The sequence below is a fragment of the Archocentrus centrarchus genome, chromosome 1 (genome assembly GCF_007364275.1).
Source record: "Archocentrus centrarchus isolate MPI-CPG fArcCen1 chromosome 1, fArcCen1, whole genome shotgun sequence".
NCBI classification, from domain to species: Eukaryota; Metazoa; Chordata; class Actinopteri; order Cichliformes; family Cichlidae; genus Archocentrus; species Archocentrus centrarchus.
Window position 1 is genome coordinate 28736137 of NC_044346.1, and position 22268 is coordinate 28758404.

Genomic DNA, 22268 nt, shown 5'->3' on the forward strand with positions numbered 1-22268 from the left:
TTAATTTCTTCAGTATGTTTTTGTTTGTTTTGTTTTTTTTGGGGGGGTGGGGGGGTGGGGGTGTTGTCTCTTGTCTAGTTAATATAAGATAAACAAAGTAGCACTTTCTTAAATTGCAGGTAGTTTCCACGAGGGGGCAATGTTTCAGTTTTACTTGCAGTAAAATATATTGGGTAAAAATATCGGCTGTGCTTTTTTGACATGCCTAACCACTGCTTTTGTGGGCAGGCAGTATGTGTGTTATGTAGGAAGGGCACAGAGATTTCCTGAAAAATATAGCTGATGACAGGTTTAAACGTAGTGGAACTCACGTGGACACGCGAGTTATTAATTATTGCCGTTTGATCCTTTTATTAACGTACTACCTGTTATATCTACTAATCTCAAAGGTGTAACGGTGTCCAATGGTGAAGTCTAGTGATAAGTTAACCTATTGTCAATCGTTCCAAATGTTATCCAGTCATGGGATCCCTGGTTAGTTATTCTCAATGCTCATTGGACACAGGTTTTATTTACATAAATGTGGGCAAAGATACCGAGGCCGGCGATACTTGTCTTGCATTTTAATTGGTCCGGCTTGACAATCTCTTCATTGTTGATTGGCCATAGTTCCCGTGGAAGTAAAACAGGAGGGGCTACATTGAAGACGATTTCCGTTGTATTTCAGTTGACTGTAACTGACGTTTGATCGGAGTGTATCAGCTTAGGTAAATCCCTTTATACCGCTATCATTTAAAGACATGTGTTTGGTATATGTTTTAATAGATGTCCGTGTAATGTATCGCTGCTTTTGTTTACTGATAGTTGTGAAAACAGGAGCTATGTGTGTCACTGATGTAAACGTTATAGCTCTGTCAGATGACTCTTGTGGAGGTCAGAAAGAGACCAACTGTAAAACCAAGTCTATAGTACACTTACGATGGTTAGAAGTTGTTTCACCCTCACGTCCGTAATGATGACCTAAGTAAATCGGGATCAGCAACATCGACAGCTAGCTAACGTTTATCCCGTGACAATAGTCTGTCAGGTGCCCTCTGCCATGAATGCGGGAACGATTTTAATGCTGTCGGCTTATCGACGGTGTCCTGATACTTGTGGAAATAGTACAATAAATGGTTGTCCATGTTGGAAGAGCTAAATGAGGGCTAACTATAATGAAATCTGTGTAGCCACTATCGTCTAGTGTATTGACTTCATGCTTCATGTGAGTGTTTGCTAGCTAACGGTACACTACTGCGACAAAACACCCTCTGCTGGTGTGTACTAGCTACCTAAATGCCGTACAAGCTTACTGTAAAAACAAAATCCACTCTTTTTGTATTGTGCTGAAGGGGAATCATCACCATCATGGTTTGTTTACAACGCAACCAAACGACCAGAGGTCGGCAAGGTAGCGCCGCTGCGGGCGCAAATTACGGAGAACAATTTTAGCAGGGTGGAAATATGAGCTAATGTCATCCTCAGCCAGTAGGCAGTGATACAACCGGAAGACGTCCCCTGAAGAGCCGGAATGTAATTTAATACAACGCTGATGTCTACACAGGCTCTGGACAGTGCACATTAAGCCTAATGTGAACATGATGCCACGCAGCTGACATGGAGACTTTTTGAATTAAATTTAGTCACGTGTAGCTTTCCTGCACCTGTTTAACATGACCACAGATTTATAAAATAAACCTAGATATATTAAACTGTATATTTTGGCTTTATTGCAGAAATAGAGGTATAATCCTGGAGATTATGCTTCATGTGAGAGTGCTGTAGTTTGCATGTATTAGGGCTCTACTACATGAATTTTATAAAAAAAAAAAAAAAAAAAAAAATCCCAATTTGTGTGTCATGTGGTGTAAGTTTGGGCTGAAAATAGCAACCAAAGAGCTGTTTTGTTTCTCTGTAGCTATCTTAATATCCTGTTTAACCATTAAGATATAGCGTGATAGTGTAGAGTGACACCATTTTTTATCTTGTATCAGACAGTTTCCAACCATGGGCTTACAAGGTCACCATCATTAGACCTCGTAAGACCAGGCTCTTGTTATTGTTACCATGAATCTTGTGGTATAGTGTGTATTGTGTTTGCAGGCAGTCCAGGTCCGACCATGTTTAGTGGGTTAAACACTGGCTTCATTGTTCATAGAGAACAATAGGAGTAGGGCAGCATGGAGGGAGGCACTACTTGGAGGCTGGATGCCTCCTATGGGCCCACCATCCTGTGCTCTTCTTACAAGTGTTATTACCACACAAAACTATGCTGCATAAAGTGTCAAGTTTAAGTACAAGTTTCAGTCGACCTTTTCCTTTTTTTTTTTTTTTTCTTTTTTTTTGTGTGGTCTTATGCAAAGTTTGTTACAGTGGATGTTTCAACAGAGGCAGCAAGAAAACTTTTACACATAGGTCTAGTTTATCAGTCTTTTGTCATTTTCATGCAGCCTCATGGTCATAGTTCTAATTACATTGATTAGTTTAGGCCAGGTTACCGTGGCATCCTTTGTCATGTTCCTCTGGCTGTTCCTGAGTAGCTGTTTTTGGTATGGAGGGCTGATGGTTGTGTGCTTGGTCTGCAACAAGGTTTAGGTGGCTGGTAAATTGTCAATATAATATCCACATTAATGCCAGGACCCAAGGTTTGTACCTTATCATTTTAAATGCTAAAGATGTTCCTATGCAGAATTGTAGCCTTGTGGGTCCTTTGCAGCATCATCCTGTTCTGTGTTTTTTTTTTTTTTTTTTATGACTCAGAGGATTACTTCATGTAGCACAACACCTCACTCTGTTTTTCAGTGACTAAATTTCATCCATGCAGCAGTTCAGCACTCTCTCCCAGTCACTGATGGTATACACAAAAGCTGCAGCTGATTGCAGTTTGTGCTGTTGCTTCCTGTACAAACAAAATGACATTTAGGAGATTGCTTTGGACACATGTTCTGCAAATTTTAAGTCAGTATTTGTAGAAAAATGTAATCCAACCTCAGTTTAGAGCTGAAAATGTCAATCACAGTTTAGAGTGGTGCATCAGGGGAAAAAAAAAAGACTGCTAACTAATTATTTAATTTTCCAAGTAGAAATTATTAAAGAAATGTAAAAACATTCTCAATAGTCTGATTTGCTAATGCTACTGTGTTTTGTTGTAAACAGAATTAGTTGCATGTCTTTATTATTATGAAAAATAATAAAAGGTTTTGGTATTTCTGTTTTTTTTACAGTCCCGAATCAGTCACATCATACATTTTAAGATAGTTTACTTAATTTGTAAAGCTATAAAGATATTTTTCTTCTTCATATATCAATGTAGCCATGCATCAAATGTCCTTTAAATTAAGGATTTTGAAATGCAGAACATAAATTCTCCATTGCTATTGTAATGTCTTTTCTTAGCCATAAGATGCTTGCTTTTTATAGGCATCTCCATCTTTGTGCAATAGCCTAATTTGTATGCTCTCAGCAGACATAGAATCAGCTTGTTTAACCTCCAGCATCACTCTCTGCTTGAGGCTTTAGAGCTAGAGTGGGTAATTGGTTGACCTCAGTGAGCTTAATTGTTTATTTGTCTGTAGGCAGTGAGTGAAGCTTGTTGTTTCTGCTATAGAATAAATGCCTGTGTCAGCTGAATCTGTCTGTACTCTGGCAGATGTGAGCAGTGAGGTGGTATGTAATCCGCCTGGATGAACTTGTATGTGTCCCGGGGAGATATATACTGTGCAGTAGCTCAGTATATATTTCCCTGGGTAAGTAAAATACTACTTTATGAAATGGCAGTGTTAAGACAAGGAAAATTGTTTGTGCAAAGAAAAAAAAAAGCCCTTCCTATCACTTGTGCACTCATAAACACACAAAAACTAACATGGAAACCCAACAAAAACAAAGCTGTTTTCAGCTGCATTTTCTCTTTCTTGATTTCTTTTCACCATAGTGTCCTGTCCTGTGTAAAAATGGTACAGATTTAGTGGGACAAGATCATCCTTTTTTTTTTTTTTTGGGTGAATGGGAAAGGATAAAAAGAGGGGAATGGGTCACCATTTGGATAGTCATTTATCTGTTATCTAGAGGGCCTGCCATGTTTGTGTGTTACAAAGACAAAAACCTGGCCCAGTGTTTTCAGCAGTGTGCAGTTGTAGGATGCACTGGTGCAACACTGTGTGCTAACAACTTCTTTGTCTTTGAACTACATTTGCTCATTGTGCTTCCCTTTTTTTGTGTGTTTTGTTTCTTTTTCTGCAGCTTTGAACAGTTTAGTTTGTTTGTGTGGATGCATGTCCACGGTAACACACATTCTCTTGATTGTGCAAACTACGGTGTAGTTTGCTCACTCGGCTGGGAAGCATACCCTACATGTCAATGAGTGGTTGATGTTGAGTTTCAACGGGTTAGGTTCCATCGCTTCATGAATAAAGTCAGGAAAGATTTTTGCTTTTCTAAACATGTTGCCGCATGAACGATAATCCTCCTTTCATCAGCCTAAGAGATACAGTATTTTGACTTGTGTTAGCAGGAAAATCTCAGGTGTGACATTGAGCCAGCATGTACAATAGCATTTCCTTGAAAATTTAGCAGCTAAATAGAATTTAGTCCTCCATAATAATATCCTTGCCATTATTTTCATACGATGACATGTCGAAATAACTTTCTGTTGAGTATACATATCTGTCTTTATTTCCAGTGGCTGTTGATGGACCATCCCTATGAAGAAACAGGGTTACAATGGGACAGAGTACCTCCGAACAAGAGGGGCAAGATTACAGTCAAGAGGTTGGTTTTGACTACAGTATTTATTTGACAATCTTAATGTGAGAACACTCACTGATGTCTTAAACATAAGGCACACTGACCTGCAAAAAGGTGAAAAGCTGTCTTTTCAAGTTTTTTAAAAGAAATCGTTTGAAAAACATGTCCATTTAAATTTAAATTTGGCATTCTCATTCTCCTCAACACCTCAGGAAACCAGCAGATTACATTATTTATTATTAGCAATCACATCACTGCATTATTTCCCTTGCATGTGGGAACAATAAGTTTTGATTTTTCAGCTAAGTGGCTGAGTGTTGTCTAGACACAATTTTAGCCTTCTCAACTGTATACCATTTAAGCTTAATTTAGTCTTCTGCATTGAATCTATGTAGAGCCTATGTTGTGGCCCATGTAGTTACATTTCTAGGGAGCTAGACATTAGGTTACGGCATAGGGTTTCCAGCAGGGTTTGCAGTTACAACGTATCTATGGCAGAAATTTAAAGCAGAAACATAAAGCCACTGCTGGGAGTGTTGTGACCCTCAATCATAAGGACATTGTTTATGGAGTAAACATTAATTTGTGTTTAGATTTACTCAGAGAGCAAACCTAGTTGAAGCTAGCATTAATTCAATTCAATTCAATTTTATTTATATAGCGCCAAATCACAACAAACAGTAGCCTCAAGGCGCTTTGTATTGTGGGTAAAGACCCTACAATTCAAACATTTCAATGGTGAAGAACTTCATTTTTTTTTTTTTTATGTCTAGCCTTAGTTGAAAAATAGTTACAAAATAAAAGTTGTGCCAAAGTTAGCTACGTAAACTTGACATCTGCATGACATCCTTCTTGAACTTTTGAGTAAGAGGAAGTTTTTTCTATGATCCATTTATCAGTTAGAACAAAATCAAACAAAATATTCTTACTTGTTGGAAGAGTAACAACCTAATTGAAGCTAATCCGCAACAAGGGAGACTCATGACATCATGAGTTTGAATGATTAACCACGATGACTGACCATGACTTATCTTCCTTGATTAACTGAGCAATGCACTAAACATGTCACAACCGTGGCATTGTAGCTCTCTGCGTCAGGGCGCAGAGAGCCATGCAACACACAGTGAGACAGAATTTACATGCTGAAAAAAAGGGATGAACATGTTGTTAATATTTAATAAAAACAGGTGCCCTGTAATGCCCTGTAAGCCTGTGTACAGTGGCTGTCTGATCACAAACATTTCATGGTCGCATAACTTCCCATCAAATGTTGATGCATTTAATTACAAAGACATGATTTGCTTTCATCATTGTAATTATATGGTTGACATTTCTTGCTTTGTAAGAGAGGGTCTAACTCTACCACTGTTGTCCATGAAAGCAGCATCGGTTTGTTTACATTACTGCTTTTGCTGTCCTACTGCCACCACTTTTGACTCTGGAAATTATGTTGATGTTTTAACCATGTATAATGAGCTACTTCTCATCCAATTTTAATGATAAAACTTGCTGACAGTGCGGATTAAAAAAAAAATAAAATTAGCTGGTGGCTGGAGCTCAGGAGGTGGAGCAAACTATCTGCTAATCGGAAGGTCGGTGGTTCGATCACTGGCTGCTCCAGTCTGAAGGTCAAAGTATTCTTGAGCAAGATGCTGAACCCCAAATTGCTCTCTGATGTGTTCATGGGTGAATGAAGACATGTTGTATAAAGTGCTTTGAGTGCTCACGTAGAGTAGAAAACTGCTATATGAGAACCAGTCCATTTACCATTTATGCGCTCTCTTTTTCATTTTTTTAAAGCTGGATGTGGTTTTTCATAGCTGCACATTATGAACATTTGTCATAGTCATCACCTTGACACAAGTGCATGTGCAATGTACACTTTCCACACTCAACTCACTGATTTCTAATCTGATTATTGAACACCTATTTGAAGTCTCCAGGTGAAGTACATTTCCATGTGCACATGCTATCCACGCATTTATCAACTCTCATCCCCACTGTCAGTGTGACATGTCCAGCATGGGACATTTTCTGTCAAACAACCCTTAGCTCAATACACACTAATCAATAACTAGTGATAACAAACATGTAGTCTTACTGTCTGGCTGTCAGCCAAAGCACTAAAAACCTATTACACTTGCTCTTGCAATACAGTATCTGATGGATTATTGGCCAAACACACACACACGATCTTTGAAGTCTTTGAGCTGACAGTCTTTATTTGAAAAGTAAGTGCTTAATTTGATGCTATTAAACTTAAGCAATAAAGATTTCCTTAGTCAAGCTAAAAGCGAAAAGTAGACAGTTGGGTTTTTTATTGCCTCTGAGCTCAACAGTTTTACATCTGATAAGCCGAGTCTACTAATAGAGTCAAAACTGGGAAGCTCTGTGTGGTGAAACATAAGTGTAAGGGGGCAATTGTGAAGAGGATCAGATGAGGTGCCGCATCTTCATCTCTTTCGACTCTTGTTTCATGTGCACCAGCCAGTCCTTCCTCCAGGGCAAATTCCTCACACATTCCAGTACACTTTAGTGAAACTGGAGCCTCCAGACACAGGCTTCATACAGCTATGTTAAATTTGAAGCAATATGTATTGATTTATTCTTTCAAATTCATCCTAACGTCTATCTTTTCTTGTTATATTAGGACAGGTTTGATAACATCAAGACTTTTGTGGAAGAAGAACTACAGACGAGCATGGTGAGCATTGAGTGTGATTTCATGTGTTAATAAGTCTCATTCAGCAGCCAGTTTTCCCCACATGTAATTGAACTGTGCATGCATACACTTTGACTTAAGTTGGAAACTAACAGAAGCTACCAAATGCATCTCATGTAGGTGTAACCAAATGTACTGCTGGTAATGTTTGTCTTGAAAACAATAAACAAGTGATTAAAAAAAAAGTAATTTTTAGCTCAGTAACATTTAGGAAACACATACTTTAAATAAAATATTACTTGATTTATTATCTTTAATATTAAAGCACCCCAGTAAATAAAGGTTTTACTACTGGAATCACTATAAGGCATTACATGTATGTCATCAACTGTCCTCCTATTTGGTTCCTCTCTTTTCAGATGGTGGGGATGGTAATTGGTGCAGGTATCGCCATAGTCCTCATCGCCATCCTGATCTTCTTCATCTTGCGGAGGATCCAGCTTCGAAGTCAGTAACTGCTGACATGCATTTCTCACCATGCACCCAGAACACATAAGGAGAGTCATTAAAATTAGTTTTGTGTATACCTGTGGTAATTTGCTATTTGTGTTATTTTATAGACCTCGAAGCTCAAGAGGCTCCCAAATACCGCTTCCGCAAGAGAGACAAGGTCATGTTCTACGGGCGAAAGATCATGCGCAAAGTGAGTTTTTGGCTGTATGAAAGTTGTAGCTGGCTCTCACTCACAGAGTCACATCATTCCTGTACCTTTTCTGTATACAGCACATAATAGGAAAAATGGTAGAGTAATATTTAAGCCAAATCGTTTCCCATCAGGTCTCCCAGTCTACCTCGTCCCTGGTGGGTACATCCTCCTCTTCTCGGCCACGCCTAAAGAAGAAACAGAAGATGCTCAACATTGCCAAAAAGTACATCTTCAACTAACTCTCACCAAGCATAAGCCTTTTCTCACTGTACTAATATTCTATTAGTAGCAGTTACACTCCTTGCCATCTTTTCATTTCTCTTCATTATGTCCCTGCTTGCGACTTGTGTAGAATCCTGCGCTTTAAGAAGGAGGTTCCCACCCTTCAGGCTAAGGAGCCCCCTCCATCAGTGCTGGAGGCAGACCTCACAGAATTTGATGTGGCCAATTCCCACCTCCCCTCTGAGGTGCTCTACATGCTCAAAAATGTCCGGTAAGTTGTCTGTGTGATTGTGCATTGTACTACAGGGTATATAATTGGGTGTCTCTCCCTGAGCCCGGTTGTACTGGAGGCGTCTTCCTGTTAAAAGGGAGTTTTTCCTTTCCACCATTGCAAAGGGCTCTTATGGGGTTGCTTCATTGTTGGGGTTTTCTCCAGAATATTGTAGGGTCTTTACCTTACTGTATAAAGTGCCTTGAGGCGGCTGTTGTTCTGGGTTAGCACTAGTCATTACCTGCTGCTGTTAATGAACCATCAATTGATAAATTCTCTTGTCAATATTACAATATTTCATTAATTTATGGATATTTTAATTGAATGCAAAGTGCTTTGTAACTTGTTTTGAAAAACACTGCATGAATAAAGATATTGAAAATATTATAGAGCTTAGTTAAATGGATTTAACACAACTAAACCGAAGGACCACATTAACTGTCATTTGAATAAACCAAGTGTTTGCACACCTGTTTGCAGATGTGTATAATCCTAACTTTGCTTTTCTTCTTTCATGCAGGGTGCTAGGTCACTTTGAGAAGCCACTCTTCTTGGAGCTGTGCAAACACATGGTGTTTTTACAGTTTCAACAAGGGGAATATGTCTTCAGGCCAGGCCAGCCCGACAGCAGCATCTATGTTGTTCAGGATGGAAAACTAGAATTGTGCCTTACTGGAACGGTATGTAGGCTCGTGTGTCCTGTTTATCATGTTTACTTGTGACTTTTATCCATTAAAGTGTTGTTTTTGACTGTCACTGTATAGTCTAATGGATTTTTGGGGGGCTTCAGTTGGCCTGGGTCTGCTGGGTGTTTCCCTATCTGCCTCTGGCTTCTGGGGATGTTGTTGCGGCTTTCCACCCTCATTAAGTACATTTTGTGACAGAGACACAGACATTCACACTCTCTTACTCACTCACACACACACACACAACACAACAAGATTGTTGGTTTGTATGGCCATGTTTTTTAACGTGTGTATATTTTTTCCAGGTACTGTTTGTTTTTTGTATGTTTTTTCTTCTTCTTCTATTTTTTTTTTTTTATACAGGTGCAGCAGTTGGTGAACGCTGTAGTTTTCTACTTGTGCTCTGTCCTCTCTGTCCTCTTGTCTTTTTTTGTCCTATATTCTCCCCCTTTTTTTCCCCTGCCTGCCAACTCAGGCATTGCAACAATAGGTATACATTTATGTGAAAAATAACACAAATAAATAAAGAAAAGAAAAGAAAAAACACTAACAAGCCTGTAGAGAATCTATATAGTTCATCTTGGAAGAGCAAATTTGTTTGGCACAACGGTGCATTCAGATCATAATTCTGATTGCAAAACCTGCCAGACAAGAAGGCTTTAAAAAAATTTTTTTTTTTTTTGGTAGCTAATCATGTCTCCTTTAGCCAGTATTACGGTTTGGATATATAATTACCAATTTTTCCAAGGATATTTGTCTCGATGGAGCTATTAGTACAGGATTTATGTATATTGGTGACACTCAAGTTCTTAGAAAAAACTTTATTGTGTACATAGATATGAATGTGTTTCTCCTGTCTTCCAGGATGGCAAAGAAAGTGTGGTGAAAGAAGTTTACCCAGGAGACAGTGTGCATAGCCTCCTGAGCATTCTGGATGTCATCACAGTAGGTCACAGCCACTTATTACTTCACAGAAAGGTGCTAGGCCACGCCTGTGTATGCAGGCCCTCCCAGTTCTCATAACAATCATTTACGCAATGCTGAGTAAGATATTATATCAGATTATCAGATTTTGTGTTGCTGTGTTGGCCACACCTACGTCAGCACATTCATCTGCTGACTGCACTAACCTTTCCACAAGGATGACACTCTGAAGTTGTTCATTGGTTCAAACTGAGCATTCATTTCATAGCTTTAAAAACTGTTTCTAGATCTGTGTTAAATGAAATGAAATTAAGGAAATTGGATTTAGGTTGTGGGCCAATGTAAAAAAAAAAAGAAAATTTATATATATATAGATATAATATATATTATATATACTATATATATATAGTATATATATATATATATATATAGATCTATATATATATATATATATTATAGATATAGACATATATATAGATATATATAGATATAACATAGATATATAGATATATAACTAACATATATATAAAGAATATATATATAACGTAGGATATATAGAATATAAGAGGTATGACGTATATAATATATAGGAGATATAATTAACGTTATATATAGGTATATATATTATACGTAGATATATATGTATATATATAGTATATATATGTATATATGTATATATATATATATATATATGTATATATATATATATATATGTATATATATATATATGTATATATATATATATATATATATATATATGTATATATATATATGTATATATATATATGTATATATATATATATATATATATATGTATATATATATTATATATATATATGTATAATATATATATATATATATATATGTATATATATATATATATATATATATATATATATATAAAAGCAGCAAAATCCCACTCCAGAGCTTCTGTAAATACAGGTACATTGAGAAAATGCAAAGTATTTTTTCGGATATTTGTGTGCAGGGCCACCAGAAGCCTTACAGAACAGTGTCAGCACGGGCTGCAGAGGTTTCCACTGTTCTCCGTTTGCCTGTAGAAGCCTTCCTGTCTATATTTGAGAAGTATCCCGAGAGTCTAGTGCGAGTAGTACAGGTGAGTTATATAATGCTGATCATTTCCCAGTGTTTTTGTGTTTATTGCCCATTGTTTATTCTGTTTGTCACTTTGTGGATGTGGTTAAATTTAGAGTCATATTTATGGATTTGAGTTCCACGTACAGTGTTGTTTTGCAGGAAAGACATCTCTACGCTTCTTTCATACTTGAAATGACTGCCTCTTTGTTGTGTCTTTTCAGATTATCATGGTTCGTCTCCAAAGAGTAACAGTCCTAGCCCTGCACAACTATCTGGGGCTAACCAATGAGCTCTTCAGTCATGTGAGTTCAGAATGTATTATTCCTAAGAATATTCATCAAATGTTAGCCAGGGTAAAGATTTAAGAATAGGAGGAATGTGCTAAGAAGTCTTTGATGTGCTGGTGCTAGACTTTAAACTGCCTTTCTTTAGCAGGAGCTTACAAACTGCAGTGTTCAGTGAATTTGCAAAAATGCCTGATTAAGCAAAATAAAATACTTCACAAAACTGTATTTTAATTAGAAATTTGTTTAATTAGTTTTATTGTTTAATTTAATTGTGCAGGACAATTAATCTGAATTGCTTCTGTGTGGCTGTAGTAGTGATCTGGTAGTATGCTCAGCTAACTTATTTGATGTGATGTGGGTATCAGGGGTTATAGACATATGAGAGAACTAAATGCTAATATTATGTTGTGCCTTCCACCTTGTGTACACACACTCAGCTGAATGGTCTTCCTCACTCTCATCAACCATTCACTACTTACACCTGTTTTTATAGGAAATGCATCCCTCACGTCTGCCACCACAGTCACCACATCCTACTCGCACCAGTCCTGTACGCCATGGCAAACGCTTTGGCAGCCTGACGGTACCTGAGGAGCACCGAGAAGCAGCTGTTAAGGGAGAAACTCCAGGTAGGGTGTTAGCAAACAGCTGAAGTATTAGAAAAGCTGAATCTTAGTCATATATAGGTTTCTTTTAAAGCTTCAGTTTTCTTTTACCAGAGTGACAGATAAATGCTTCAAACTATATTTATTTTTCACAGCAGGAGAACAAGGGAAGGATGGAGCAGCTTCAACTCTTAGCAGGACAATCTCAATGCCTGTGGACATTGCCGGTGAGGGATCTTTCATTTGTTCGGAGAGATTATATTTTCTTACTGTTCTTTATTTTTTTGCTGATAGTAGGAAACCTTCTAGTCTAGAATGAATGTAGAATGATTTCTGAGAACCCTGCAGAGAATGAATAGCTGAGTTATGTGACAGTGACACCACGAAGCTACTGTAAACACTTCTGATGTTATATCCATCTCCAATATGCTACATGCACCTAATATTTGGGCACTATTATACTTGTCATATTAAAAGGTTTGTTGATGCTATGGGCTCCTTTTGACATGTTAGAATTGCTGTTTTAGAAACACTTGTGTTTGTCAGAAACAGTGCAGTTAAATAGGCAGGCAAAACTATCTTAACTTTTGCTGCTATTGTTTGTGCTCAAAATATTGTAATTCTAAGAACAAATTGTAACCGTAAGTAATTATATACTTTCACTTATTTTTGCTTACAAAAAGGCTTGTAAGATGTCTTAAAGAAAGATGTGTTTATTTTTGTGCTTTTGGACTCACATGTAAACAAATATTCATCTGATTAAGGAAACAGCTGTACACTGTAGGTCAGTGACTTAGTTTTTAAATGTACAATACATTTTGCCTCTTGTTTGGATTGTTCTTTATCAACATATCAACCTCAGATTAATTATTTTAATCATAAAAGCACCTAAATGTTGATCTGTTTATACAGGTGTACAGAAAAGTCTAAGATCAGACTTTGACATGGCGTATGAAAGGGGACGGATTTCTGTCTCGGCAGAGGAAAGCAACACTCCCCCCACTTATACTCGGGTCAGTACACTGCGTATACATATAAGTATACATAAAACTGATAATTACTGAACGAATCAGAAAAAAACATTTAAAGATAAGTTAAGCTAAATATGAAATATTTGAGAGTGGGGAAAAAAAGTTATGCAGTATATCTCACTGTTATCTCACTGATTTTTTGGAATCAGAATTCCTGGTTTTAACAGCAAGAAGGCCTGTTTTAAATTGACCAAATGTGTATATTATATTATTACAGTCTGTATCACAGGAGCAGCGTGAGAGGAGGGTGACAGTAGATGAAGTTCCATCGGGGATCTATCTGTATCCGGAGGAAGAAACAGCTGTGGACAATATTTTCACACCTGTGTCAAATCGACCCAGTGCTGCTCTCTTTGAGGAAGCTCAGAAGGAGATCCTCAAACTTATGAGGATCGAGGTTTGTTTCACTTTTTTGATTGTTCAGTATTTGCTAGTATTTTTCTGTAGTTCTATGCCAGTCCAAACAATGAATCTTACAGGCTGTGATCATAGTACAATTCGTTTTGACAAATGATGCAAGCTAATAAGCTTTCATATGCTTGACTAATCCTTTAGAAAATCAAAGTTATTGAGTCTGTAGTGATAAAAATAAACTCTCAAAAGTTCTGTGCTGTTCCAGGAAGTTGAAGCAATGTGTGCCCCTGAGCAGGGGTTGCTACACTTAATCAAAATATCTTTGAGTAACTAGATCAAAGTATGATGAAATTGTCATTGCCTGCAGGATGATCTTCCTCCAAGGCTCAACAAAGTGGAATGAAAGCATTTCGTCCACGCTGTTCTTCCACTTAGCTCTATCATTTATCACTGCTTGATATGTTTTTTTGACTTTTGCTTTCTGTCTTTCTTTATCCAGGACCCATCCCTGTTAAATGGCAGAGTGACTCTGCACCAGGCAAAAGCTGGAGCTGTGTTAGCAAGACAGGGAGACCAGGTACTTTATACAAGACATTCTGAACCTCCCGCCCCTCACCTTTTTTATAACTTACTCTCTTAATTGTATTAGTAAAGCAGAAGCAGATCAGATGTAGTAAAGAAAAGAAACAAAATTACTGCAATGAAAATGTTTAATGTGTTGGATAATAAAGTAAAAGTTATTTTTGTCTTTCTGTTTTTGCTTTTTTTTCCCCCACCTGTTTTCACTTCTAAAGGACGTGAGTTTGCACTTTGTCCTTTCTGGTTGTCTGCATGTCTACCAGCGGATGATCAACAAGCAGGAAGATGTCTGTTTGTTTGTCACCCACCCGGGAGAGATGGTGGGGCAGCTTGCTGTTCTCACTGGAGAGCCTCTTATATTTACCATCAAGGCTGTCCGAGACTGTACTTATCTGAAGATCTCAAAGTCCGAGTTCTATGAGTGAGTCTTTCGGCTTTAGCGTGGGTAAACTTTAAAGTGCAAGAGATGCAAATAAGGTTATTTCACATTATATCAAACAGAATGAAAGGACAAAAGTCAATCATGCAATTCGTATATGCATCCAGAGGCTATAAAAGCTTAAAACTTAGAAAAATGAAACGTTCAGTATTTTTTTCTTAAGTAATCTTCCAGTTTTTAGTTATCTCTTTACTTTGGCCATATTTCAGAGTGTATCTATTCAGTTCTCTCTCTTACTGTTACGTGCTGCCCCCTGCAGGATCATGAGGGAGCAGCCCAGTGTGGTGCTCAGTGCAGCCCACACGGTGGCCATCCGCATGTCTCCTTTTGTCAGGCAGATGGACTTTGCTATTGATTGGATGGCTGTAGAAGCTGGCAGAGCCTTGTACAGGTACTCTGCTCTTATTTTTTTCTAGGACAAAGATGTGAATTTTTTTCCCATCTATGTGCAAACAGTGCTTGGATTATTTGCTTAAAAATATTCGTATAGTAAATGTAAAATATGTTTGTTTTGTTTTTTTATCCTCACATCAACAGACAGGATGACAAGTCAGACTGCACCTACATTGTTCTGAATGGACGTCTGCGTTCAGTCATCCGCAAGGCAAATGGCAAGAAAGAACTGGTGGGGGAATATGGTAGAGGAGAACTTATTGGAGTGGTAAGAACAAGGCACTTTTAGTGTCAGTCAAAGTCTCACCCTACCTGTGTGTGAAAGGATACCTGCTATAAATATAAGCTTAAAATGATTAAGTTCAAAAAACAGCTGTTTTGCTGAGGTCTTGAGCTAGGACTGGGAGTAGAGTAGTGTTTTTGTTTAACATTGCTTGTGGTGAGAGATGGCAGCATTTTTTACCACATCTGGACAATTTAAATTACATTTTTTTTATTTTCTCAGTTTTGAGTGACTGATTAATCCAATCATGTATCAGGTGGAGGCCTTGACCAAACAGCCAAGAGCTACGACGGTCCATGCTGTGAGAGACACTGAGCTGGTTAAACTGCCCGAGGGAACACTAAACAATATCAAACGACGATATCCACAGGTCTGTGACTTTGTCCTTGAAACCTTATTAAAGTACTATGTACTGCGTAATAACATAGTTTCTTTTCTATTTTCTGTACTTTTGTGTTTAGGTGGTGACGAGGTTGATCCACTTGTTGGGTCAGAAGATTCTGGGAAATCTGCAGCAGGGTCGTGGGCCATTCTCAGGTGAGTCAAGTCAGTTTAACAGGAAAATATCTGATTGGTCAATCAGTCTAAATATAAGAAAACACTTGGAAAACAGACATAAAGTGAGCATGAGCTAATGAACAAGGTTCATATAACTAAAGCAGAGTCATTTGAGGCTGTTAATCACGTTATTCAAAAAATTGAATGGTATTCTAAATGTTGCATACATTGCAGACCCACACACACAGACTACTATTGCACATTGTGGGTGTGACACACACAGATTAGTTAGTTATATTAGTTTGGTTAGTGTTTCTAATGTTAGCAGTGTTCTATTCTTTTCAGCTGAGTGTCCCCACACCTATGCAGGAGTAGTTGTATGCTAATTTGCCTTGACACAGCTTACAAAGAGCTGTTGATTTTGTAGATAAAAATACTGCAGAACCACACTGGTTCTGCTGGGGCTGTCATCTGTTTTACATTCTACCTTGTTTGTATCAACATTCATGTCACAGAGAGGGCGAGGTGCTTCTGTCTGCTTGGGCTGCAGTCCCTGGTAGTGATGCATTGCTTTGTAGCATCTTATAACTAACAGATTCCTGGTGTTGTAATTAACACTATTTAAATAATTTAACCAATTGTTGTTTCTGTTCCTGAGTAGTGAGGGCAGCAATACACATATCCCTTTTCACACTGTGCTTCCTCACAATCCAGCTGTGCTCTTACAGCCTTTAGCTTTTCTTATTTACTCCATTTGAATGTGTTCTCTATTTTCCAGGTTCAGCCCTCAGTCTGCCCAGTATGACAACAAGTGCTGATGTCACCAACCCGGCTAGCAACCTCTCTACTGTCGCTGTGCTGCCTGTTTGTGATGAAGTGCCGATCAACGCATTCAACCTGGAGCTCAGCCATGCCCTTAGTGCCATTGGTAAACACCCCCCCCCCCCCATCTGCCCATCGTCCAGACGTCTGTCTGCGAGGTTTTACCTTTAGGGTCTATAGACTCCAAAACCACAAGGAGTAGAGCCATGAAATTTGGCATAACTGTTTAAAGCTGGGCAACACAATTCATATTCCTGGCTGCTTAGTACACTTTGTACAATTTGGCTATATTTATTTAAAGTGGAGAGTAACAACTTGTAGGATTTAAGGCTGATAATGCTATGATAATATGCTAATGGCATGCAGCAGCTTTCTCATGTCTGATTGGCTTAGCCTAATCATGTGATCATATTGTGCTGATTAGCTATACCTACTTGACCATTATTGACTGAAATGGAGAACATGGGGATTCCCCATATCTAGAAACTGACCTCGGTTACTGAACAGCTGGCAGTAGCTAGATAATGAGAAACTGGGAATCAGCCTTAATGATTGATTAGCCTGTGATGTCAACTTCTGCATTGTCTAAAATGTTGGTCAGGGATGACTCTTGGCCATAAATAGTACTATGACTCATCATTGAGCAATATTAAAGACATACCTACTCCTCAGCAATATTGCTCAAATGTAAACAGCATGGTTACATTATGGTTTATACATCATGGTTGCCTCATGATTATATTGATGTTATACATAATGCATTGATATCAGCAGATTATGTAGTATGGGTGCATTATGGAGTAATATTCCTGTACACAAATGAGTATAATCAGGGTTCTAGCCAGCAAAAATTCATAGCCCGGCAGTATTGGAGGATTGGACAACCGGATGGGGGTTAGGGGTATATCTGGCTTATTGTTATATATTATATAAATAGAAAGACATTATGTAGTATACAACCTTGTACAAGAGTGCAGTATGTACTTTCTCTAATTTGTTTACCATGGAAATTTTTTGTGTCTATTCTAGGATATGGTTACCAATAAGTATTTGTAGAAATGTTAAAGATAATCACAGAATATCAGTCTCTTAGAATGCTTAAAATTGATTTGATTTAATGAGTACTGTTAATATTGAAAACTATTTTTTTGCTGAAATATGTATTTTACTTGTATCTATTTATTTGTATCTTTACTAACCCAGGGGTGACTAAAAGTATTTGGATAAAATTTTAGGGCAAGGCCTGCAAATTAGGGTAAAATAGTTTTACAGAAGGTAATAAGATGTCTGCTGGAGGGGTTTCTATTATGAAATGGGGCTGTAATGTTATCCTGACTTCTACATTTATTTTATATTTTCATTAATTGCAGGAGGATATCCCTATCTGTGATGGGTCTTGCTTTACATGATATACAATCTGTTTGACATTTGTAGGTCCTACGCTACTATTAACCAGCGACATAATCAGAGAGCGCCTGGGTGCTTCTGCTTTGGACAGGTCAGTCTAATAATCAGAGAATCATCTCACCCAATTTTGTCATTATCAGAGGCCTTTTTCTTGTTATATACAGTACCAGTCAAAAGTTTGGACACACTTATGAGTGTGTCCAAACTTTTAACTGGTACTGTATATTTGGGCTTTTGTTTTTTGTTTTTTTGTTTGTTTGTTTTTTATTTATTTATGCATTTATCTTGTGTGTGTTTTTTTTTTCTAACTCATGCCTAGGTGTTACTGAGTTTTATGTTTTCTAGCGACAGCCATTACAAATGAATGCTATAAATGCTGTAGGCATGGTTCATGTTACGTACTTATGTTTGTGCATATATATATATATATATATATATATATATATATATATATATATATATATATATATATATATATATATATATATATATATATATATATATATATACGCGTATATACCTCCCAGTCAATTCAATCAAAATGTTGTACCACACCACACTCATCTTTTCTTTTCTCTCTATCCATCAGTATCCATGAGTATCGTCTCTCCGGCTGGCTGGCCCAGCAGGAGGATATCAATCGGATCGTCCTGTACCAGACAGACAACAGCATGACCCCATGGACACAGCGCTGCATCCGACAGGCTGACTGCATCCTCATTGTTGGCCTTGGGGACCAGGAACCTACACTAGGAGAAGTATGTATGTGCGAGTAAAGAGCTGGGAAGAGAGAAATCTAATGGCAATAGTTAAACTTTAACTCTCTTGTCTTCCTCCAGTTGGAGCAAATGCTGGAAAACACAGCAGTCCGAGCTTTGAAACAGCTGATCCTGTTGCACAGAGAAGATGGACCTGGACCTTCCAGGACAGTCGAATGGCTAAACATGCGCAGCTGGTGCTCAGGGCATCTTCATCTCAAGTGTCCTCGGAGGGTCTTCTCCAGAAGAAGTCCCAGCAAACTGGTACAAACCCAACTTTTATATAATTTCTAGATGCTTTCTGTTAATTTACTGTTAGTGGTGAGCAGAATTCCAAATATCAGTATATCAATTTCTAGAAGGTAGAATAATATAAGGAGAACAAAATAAGCTGCCATATTTGGCATATTGAGTATGCTTGATTGATATTGACTAACAAGGTTACCATCCACATGGGTTTGAGCAAGTACATTTTAACAGTAAACAATATCACAGCTGTCTTAGTTTTTGCTAATTAGGACATGTGCTAACATGTTACTTGCACCATCGCTAACAGCAGCCAAAGTAGATCTCTGCAATCTGAAATACTGATTTTATAACATTATTCTTTTTAAATTACATCACATAATTTACTACAATATCACTTAAGGATATATATATATATATATATATATATATATATATATATATATATATATAGATGTAACACTGCCATCTTTGGAACAAGAGGTTGGGGGTTGAATCCTGGCCAGGGCATCCATCCAGTATGGGTCCCCAGGCTAGACCCCCAATACTAACCAAACATGACAGCTCAGACATTGCCCGGATTAACAAGGACCGTGTCACATCCATGAATACATCAGGAAGATGGTCAGAAAGGATCATGTGCTTAGTGAGTACCACAGAAACCTGAAAAAGAAGAAGAGCACGAACAGGAACCATCATGGAAGGACAGGCCTCTGTATGGCATGTAGCACCAGCAGATAGAAGAAGTGGCTGATATAGATATAGCTGGACAAAGCTGGACTGACAGACAGCACAGAGGCACTAATCATGGCAGCACAGGAACCAGCTTTGAGCACAAGATCAATAGAGGCTGGGGTCTACCACACCAAGCAAGACCCCAGGTGCAGGCTGTGCAAAGATGCTCCTGAGACAAGCCAACGCATAACAGCAGGGTGCAAGATGCTAGCTGGCAGGGCATACATGGAATGCCATAACCAAGTGGCCGGCATAGTATACAGGAACATCTGTGGCGAGTATGACCTGGAAGTCTCGAGGTCAAAATGGGAAACACCTCCAAGGTTGGTTGAGAACAGCAGAACTAAGATCCTGTGGGACTTCCAGATACAGACAGACAAACTTGTAATGGCTAACCAACCGGACATCATAGTGATGGACAAAGAAAGAAAGAAAGCCATAGTGATAGATATTGCAATACCAAGTGATGGCAACATCAAGAAGAAGGAACACAAGAAGCTTGATGAATACCAAGAGTTCAGACAAGTGCTAGAAAGGATGTGGAAGGTGAAGGTAACAGTGGTCCCTGTGGTAATTGGAACACTTGGAGCAGTGACCTCCAAACTGGGAGAATGGCTCCAGCAGATTCCATGAATAATTTCATCCAAGATCTCTGTCCAGAATAGCACAGTCCTGGAAACAGCTAAGATACTGCATGGGATCCTCAAGCTCCCAGGCCTCTGGTAGAGGACCCAAGCTTGGTGGACAAAAGACTGCCCGCAGGGCAAGCTGGGATTTTTATTTATTTATTTTTTAGACATGTCATTGAACCCTATTTGCTGTTCTCCATAACTGTATAATGCAGGTTTAACGTTGCTACACATAACATTTAACTCCTGTGTTGTATTTCCATGTGTTTTGTGTTTTGTTTTCTGTGTTTGTGCAGAGGGAGGTATATGAGAAGGTCTTTGAGAAAACGGCAGACAGACACAGTGACTTCTCTCGGCTGGCCCGAGTCTTGACTGGAAACAGCATTGCTCTTGTGCTTGGAGGAGGTGGTGCTAGGTGAGCAAAGTTGGTGAGATTTTTAAAAAAATGTGCAGTTAATCATTGTGTGGTAATGTATGGAAGGATTTATAATGTGGGAACACATGCCTGTATACAAAGTAAAGCAGCATTAGGAAAATGTGTCTGCATCTTCCAGTTTGAAACCCATTTTAAATACTTATGTTGTAGTCCTCAGCGTCTTGTGTACTTGCTTGTTCTTAGACAAGTTGTCTCCCTCTTGTAGGGGCTGCTCTCATGTGGGTGTAATTAAAGCTATGGAGGAAGCAGGGATTCCTATTGACATAGTGGGTGGGACCTCCATAGGTTCATTCATTGGTGCACTTTATGCTGAAGAAAGAAGTGCTGTTAGAACCAAACAAAGAGCCAGAGAGTGGTCTAAGGTAGAGTACACATATGTACCACTATCAACACATTAATTTTATCGCTCATCTCTGCTGACATTTAAGTTTGTTCTGAAAATTAGGAAAATATCTACTAATTCTCTGCAACTCATTATTTAACAGGCGATGAATTCAGTGTTTAAAACAGTCCTGGACCTTACCTATCCCATCACCTCCATGTTCTCTGGCTCTGCGTTTAACACCAGCATCTATAAAGTGTTCCAGGACAAGCAAATAGAGGTGAGAATGTGGTACAGCAAGCTTTGCCATATGACAAAAGCATCATGTTTTCTTTTTTTAGTCATTTACTGGTAAAAACTAATGCTTTCCTAGGACCTGTGGCTGCCATACTTCAATGTCACCACTGACATCACGGCCTCAGCCATGCGTGTTCATCAGGATGGTAAGTGACAGCTGATCTGACTGCAGGGGCCGTTAGCCCTCTACTGTGTTAATAGCTTAAATGTTTTAAGATTTAGTCGAGCTCACTACAGCGTGTTTGTATTTTACATTTACATTATGTTTACATAGAGGGCATTTACTAGGATTATGTAATAGCTTGCATTCATACATACATTTAAGTGGGAATGAACAGTTGCTTCTTTCTAAATTTAACCCAACTTAATCCATTTTTACTGCCCTGAATGAAAGCAAACTAATGTGTGAAATTGAGTTCATATATAATTAAATGCTTGCAGCAGTCAGGAATAAAATGGTACAGTGATCAAAGCTGTTATCTAAGTGAATATATCAGCATGTTGTTCCACTCAATAAAGCGTCAGGAGTTACTAAAGGCATTTTAATTTCTCTTTTTTTCTAAATGGCAAATCTGTAAATCTTATATGTATAGGCTTGACCTGAAGCACAACACAAACATTTAACTGGCTAATGGATTATGAGAGTGGCACTTCTGCATGTTCTCAGAAATGAGGTTGGAGATGGGTATACTCCAAACTAAACTGAAGCTGGCGTGTTCTTAAACTCCACCTAAACAAATGCTAATATGGTTGATAATATGACTAAAATGGCAAGATTTCTATTTGTTTAAAGGGGACCTAGGATACTTGTCCTTACTTCCTATCATATATACAAGGGCAAATTTTCAAATAATGA

General features: G+C 38.2%; 1 protein-coding gene across 6 annotated transcripts in view; it reads left to right on the plus strand.

Annotated features, from left to right (window-relative positions):
* Window positions 1–560: 560 nt before the first annotated feature.
* pnpla6 (patatin-like phospholipase domain containing 6) overlaps window positions 561–22268 on the plus strand; it is a 31195-nt gene continuing 9487 nt past the window's right edge. For 4 of the 6 annotated variants that reach the window (XM_030741978.1, XM_030741897.1, XM_030742012.1 and 1 more), the window contains exons 1-29: window positions 561–707; window positions 4658–4746; window positions 7373–7426; window positions 7804–7891; window positions 8005–8087; window positions 8222–8313; window positions 8443–8583; window positions 9104–9263; window positions 10134–10214; window positions 11182–11310; window positions 11513–11593; window positions 12072–12207; window positions 12339–12410; window positions 13096–13196; window positions 13432–13611; window positions 14068–14145; window positions 14363–14568; window positions 14846–14977; window positions 15124–15247; window positions 15519–15632; window positions 15724–15799; window positions 16539–16688; window positions 18017–18080; window positions 18579–18747; window positions 18829–19011; window positions 20654–20772; window positions 20999–21155; window positions 21279–21395; window positions 21489–21558. In XM_030741978.1, coding sequence (XP_030597838.1) covers window positions 4699–4746; window positions 7373–7426; window positions 7804–7891; window positions 8005–8087; window positions 8222–8313; window positions 8443–8583; window positions 9104–9263; window positions 10134–10214; window positions 11182–11310; window positions 11513–11593; window positions 12072–12207; window positions 12339–12410; window positions 13096–13196; window positions 13432–13611; window positions 14068–14145; window positions 14363–14568; window positions 14846–14977; window positions 15124–15247; window positions 15519–15632; window positions 15724–15799; window positions 16539–16688; window positions 18017–18080; window positions 18579–18747; window positions 18829–19011; window positions 20654–20772; window positions 20999–21155; window positions 21279–21395; window positions 21489–21558 — 3205 coding nt within the window. In that variant the 5' untranslated portion in view covers window positions 561–707; window positions 4658–4698. The remainder of the gene's footprint in view (window positions 708–4657; window positions 4747–7372; window positions 7427–7803; window positions 7892–8004; window positions 8088–8221; window positions 8314–8442; window positions 8584–9103; window positions 9264–10133; window positions 10215–11181; window positions 11311–11512; window positions 11594–12071; window positions 12208–12338; window positions 12411–13095; window positions 13197–13431; window positions 13612–14067; window positions 14146–14362; window positions 14569–14845; window positions 14978–15123; window positions 15248–15518; window positions 15633–15723; window positions 15800–16538; window positions 16689–18016; window positions 18081–18578; window positions 18748–18828; window positions 19012–20653; window positions 20773–20998; window positions 21156–21278; window positions 21396–21488; window positions 21559–22268) is intronic. The other 2 variants (XM_030742131.1, XM_030742050.1) reach the window with 1 other exon arrangement.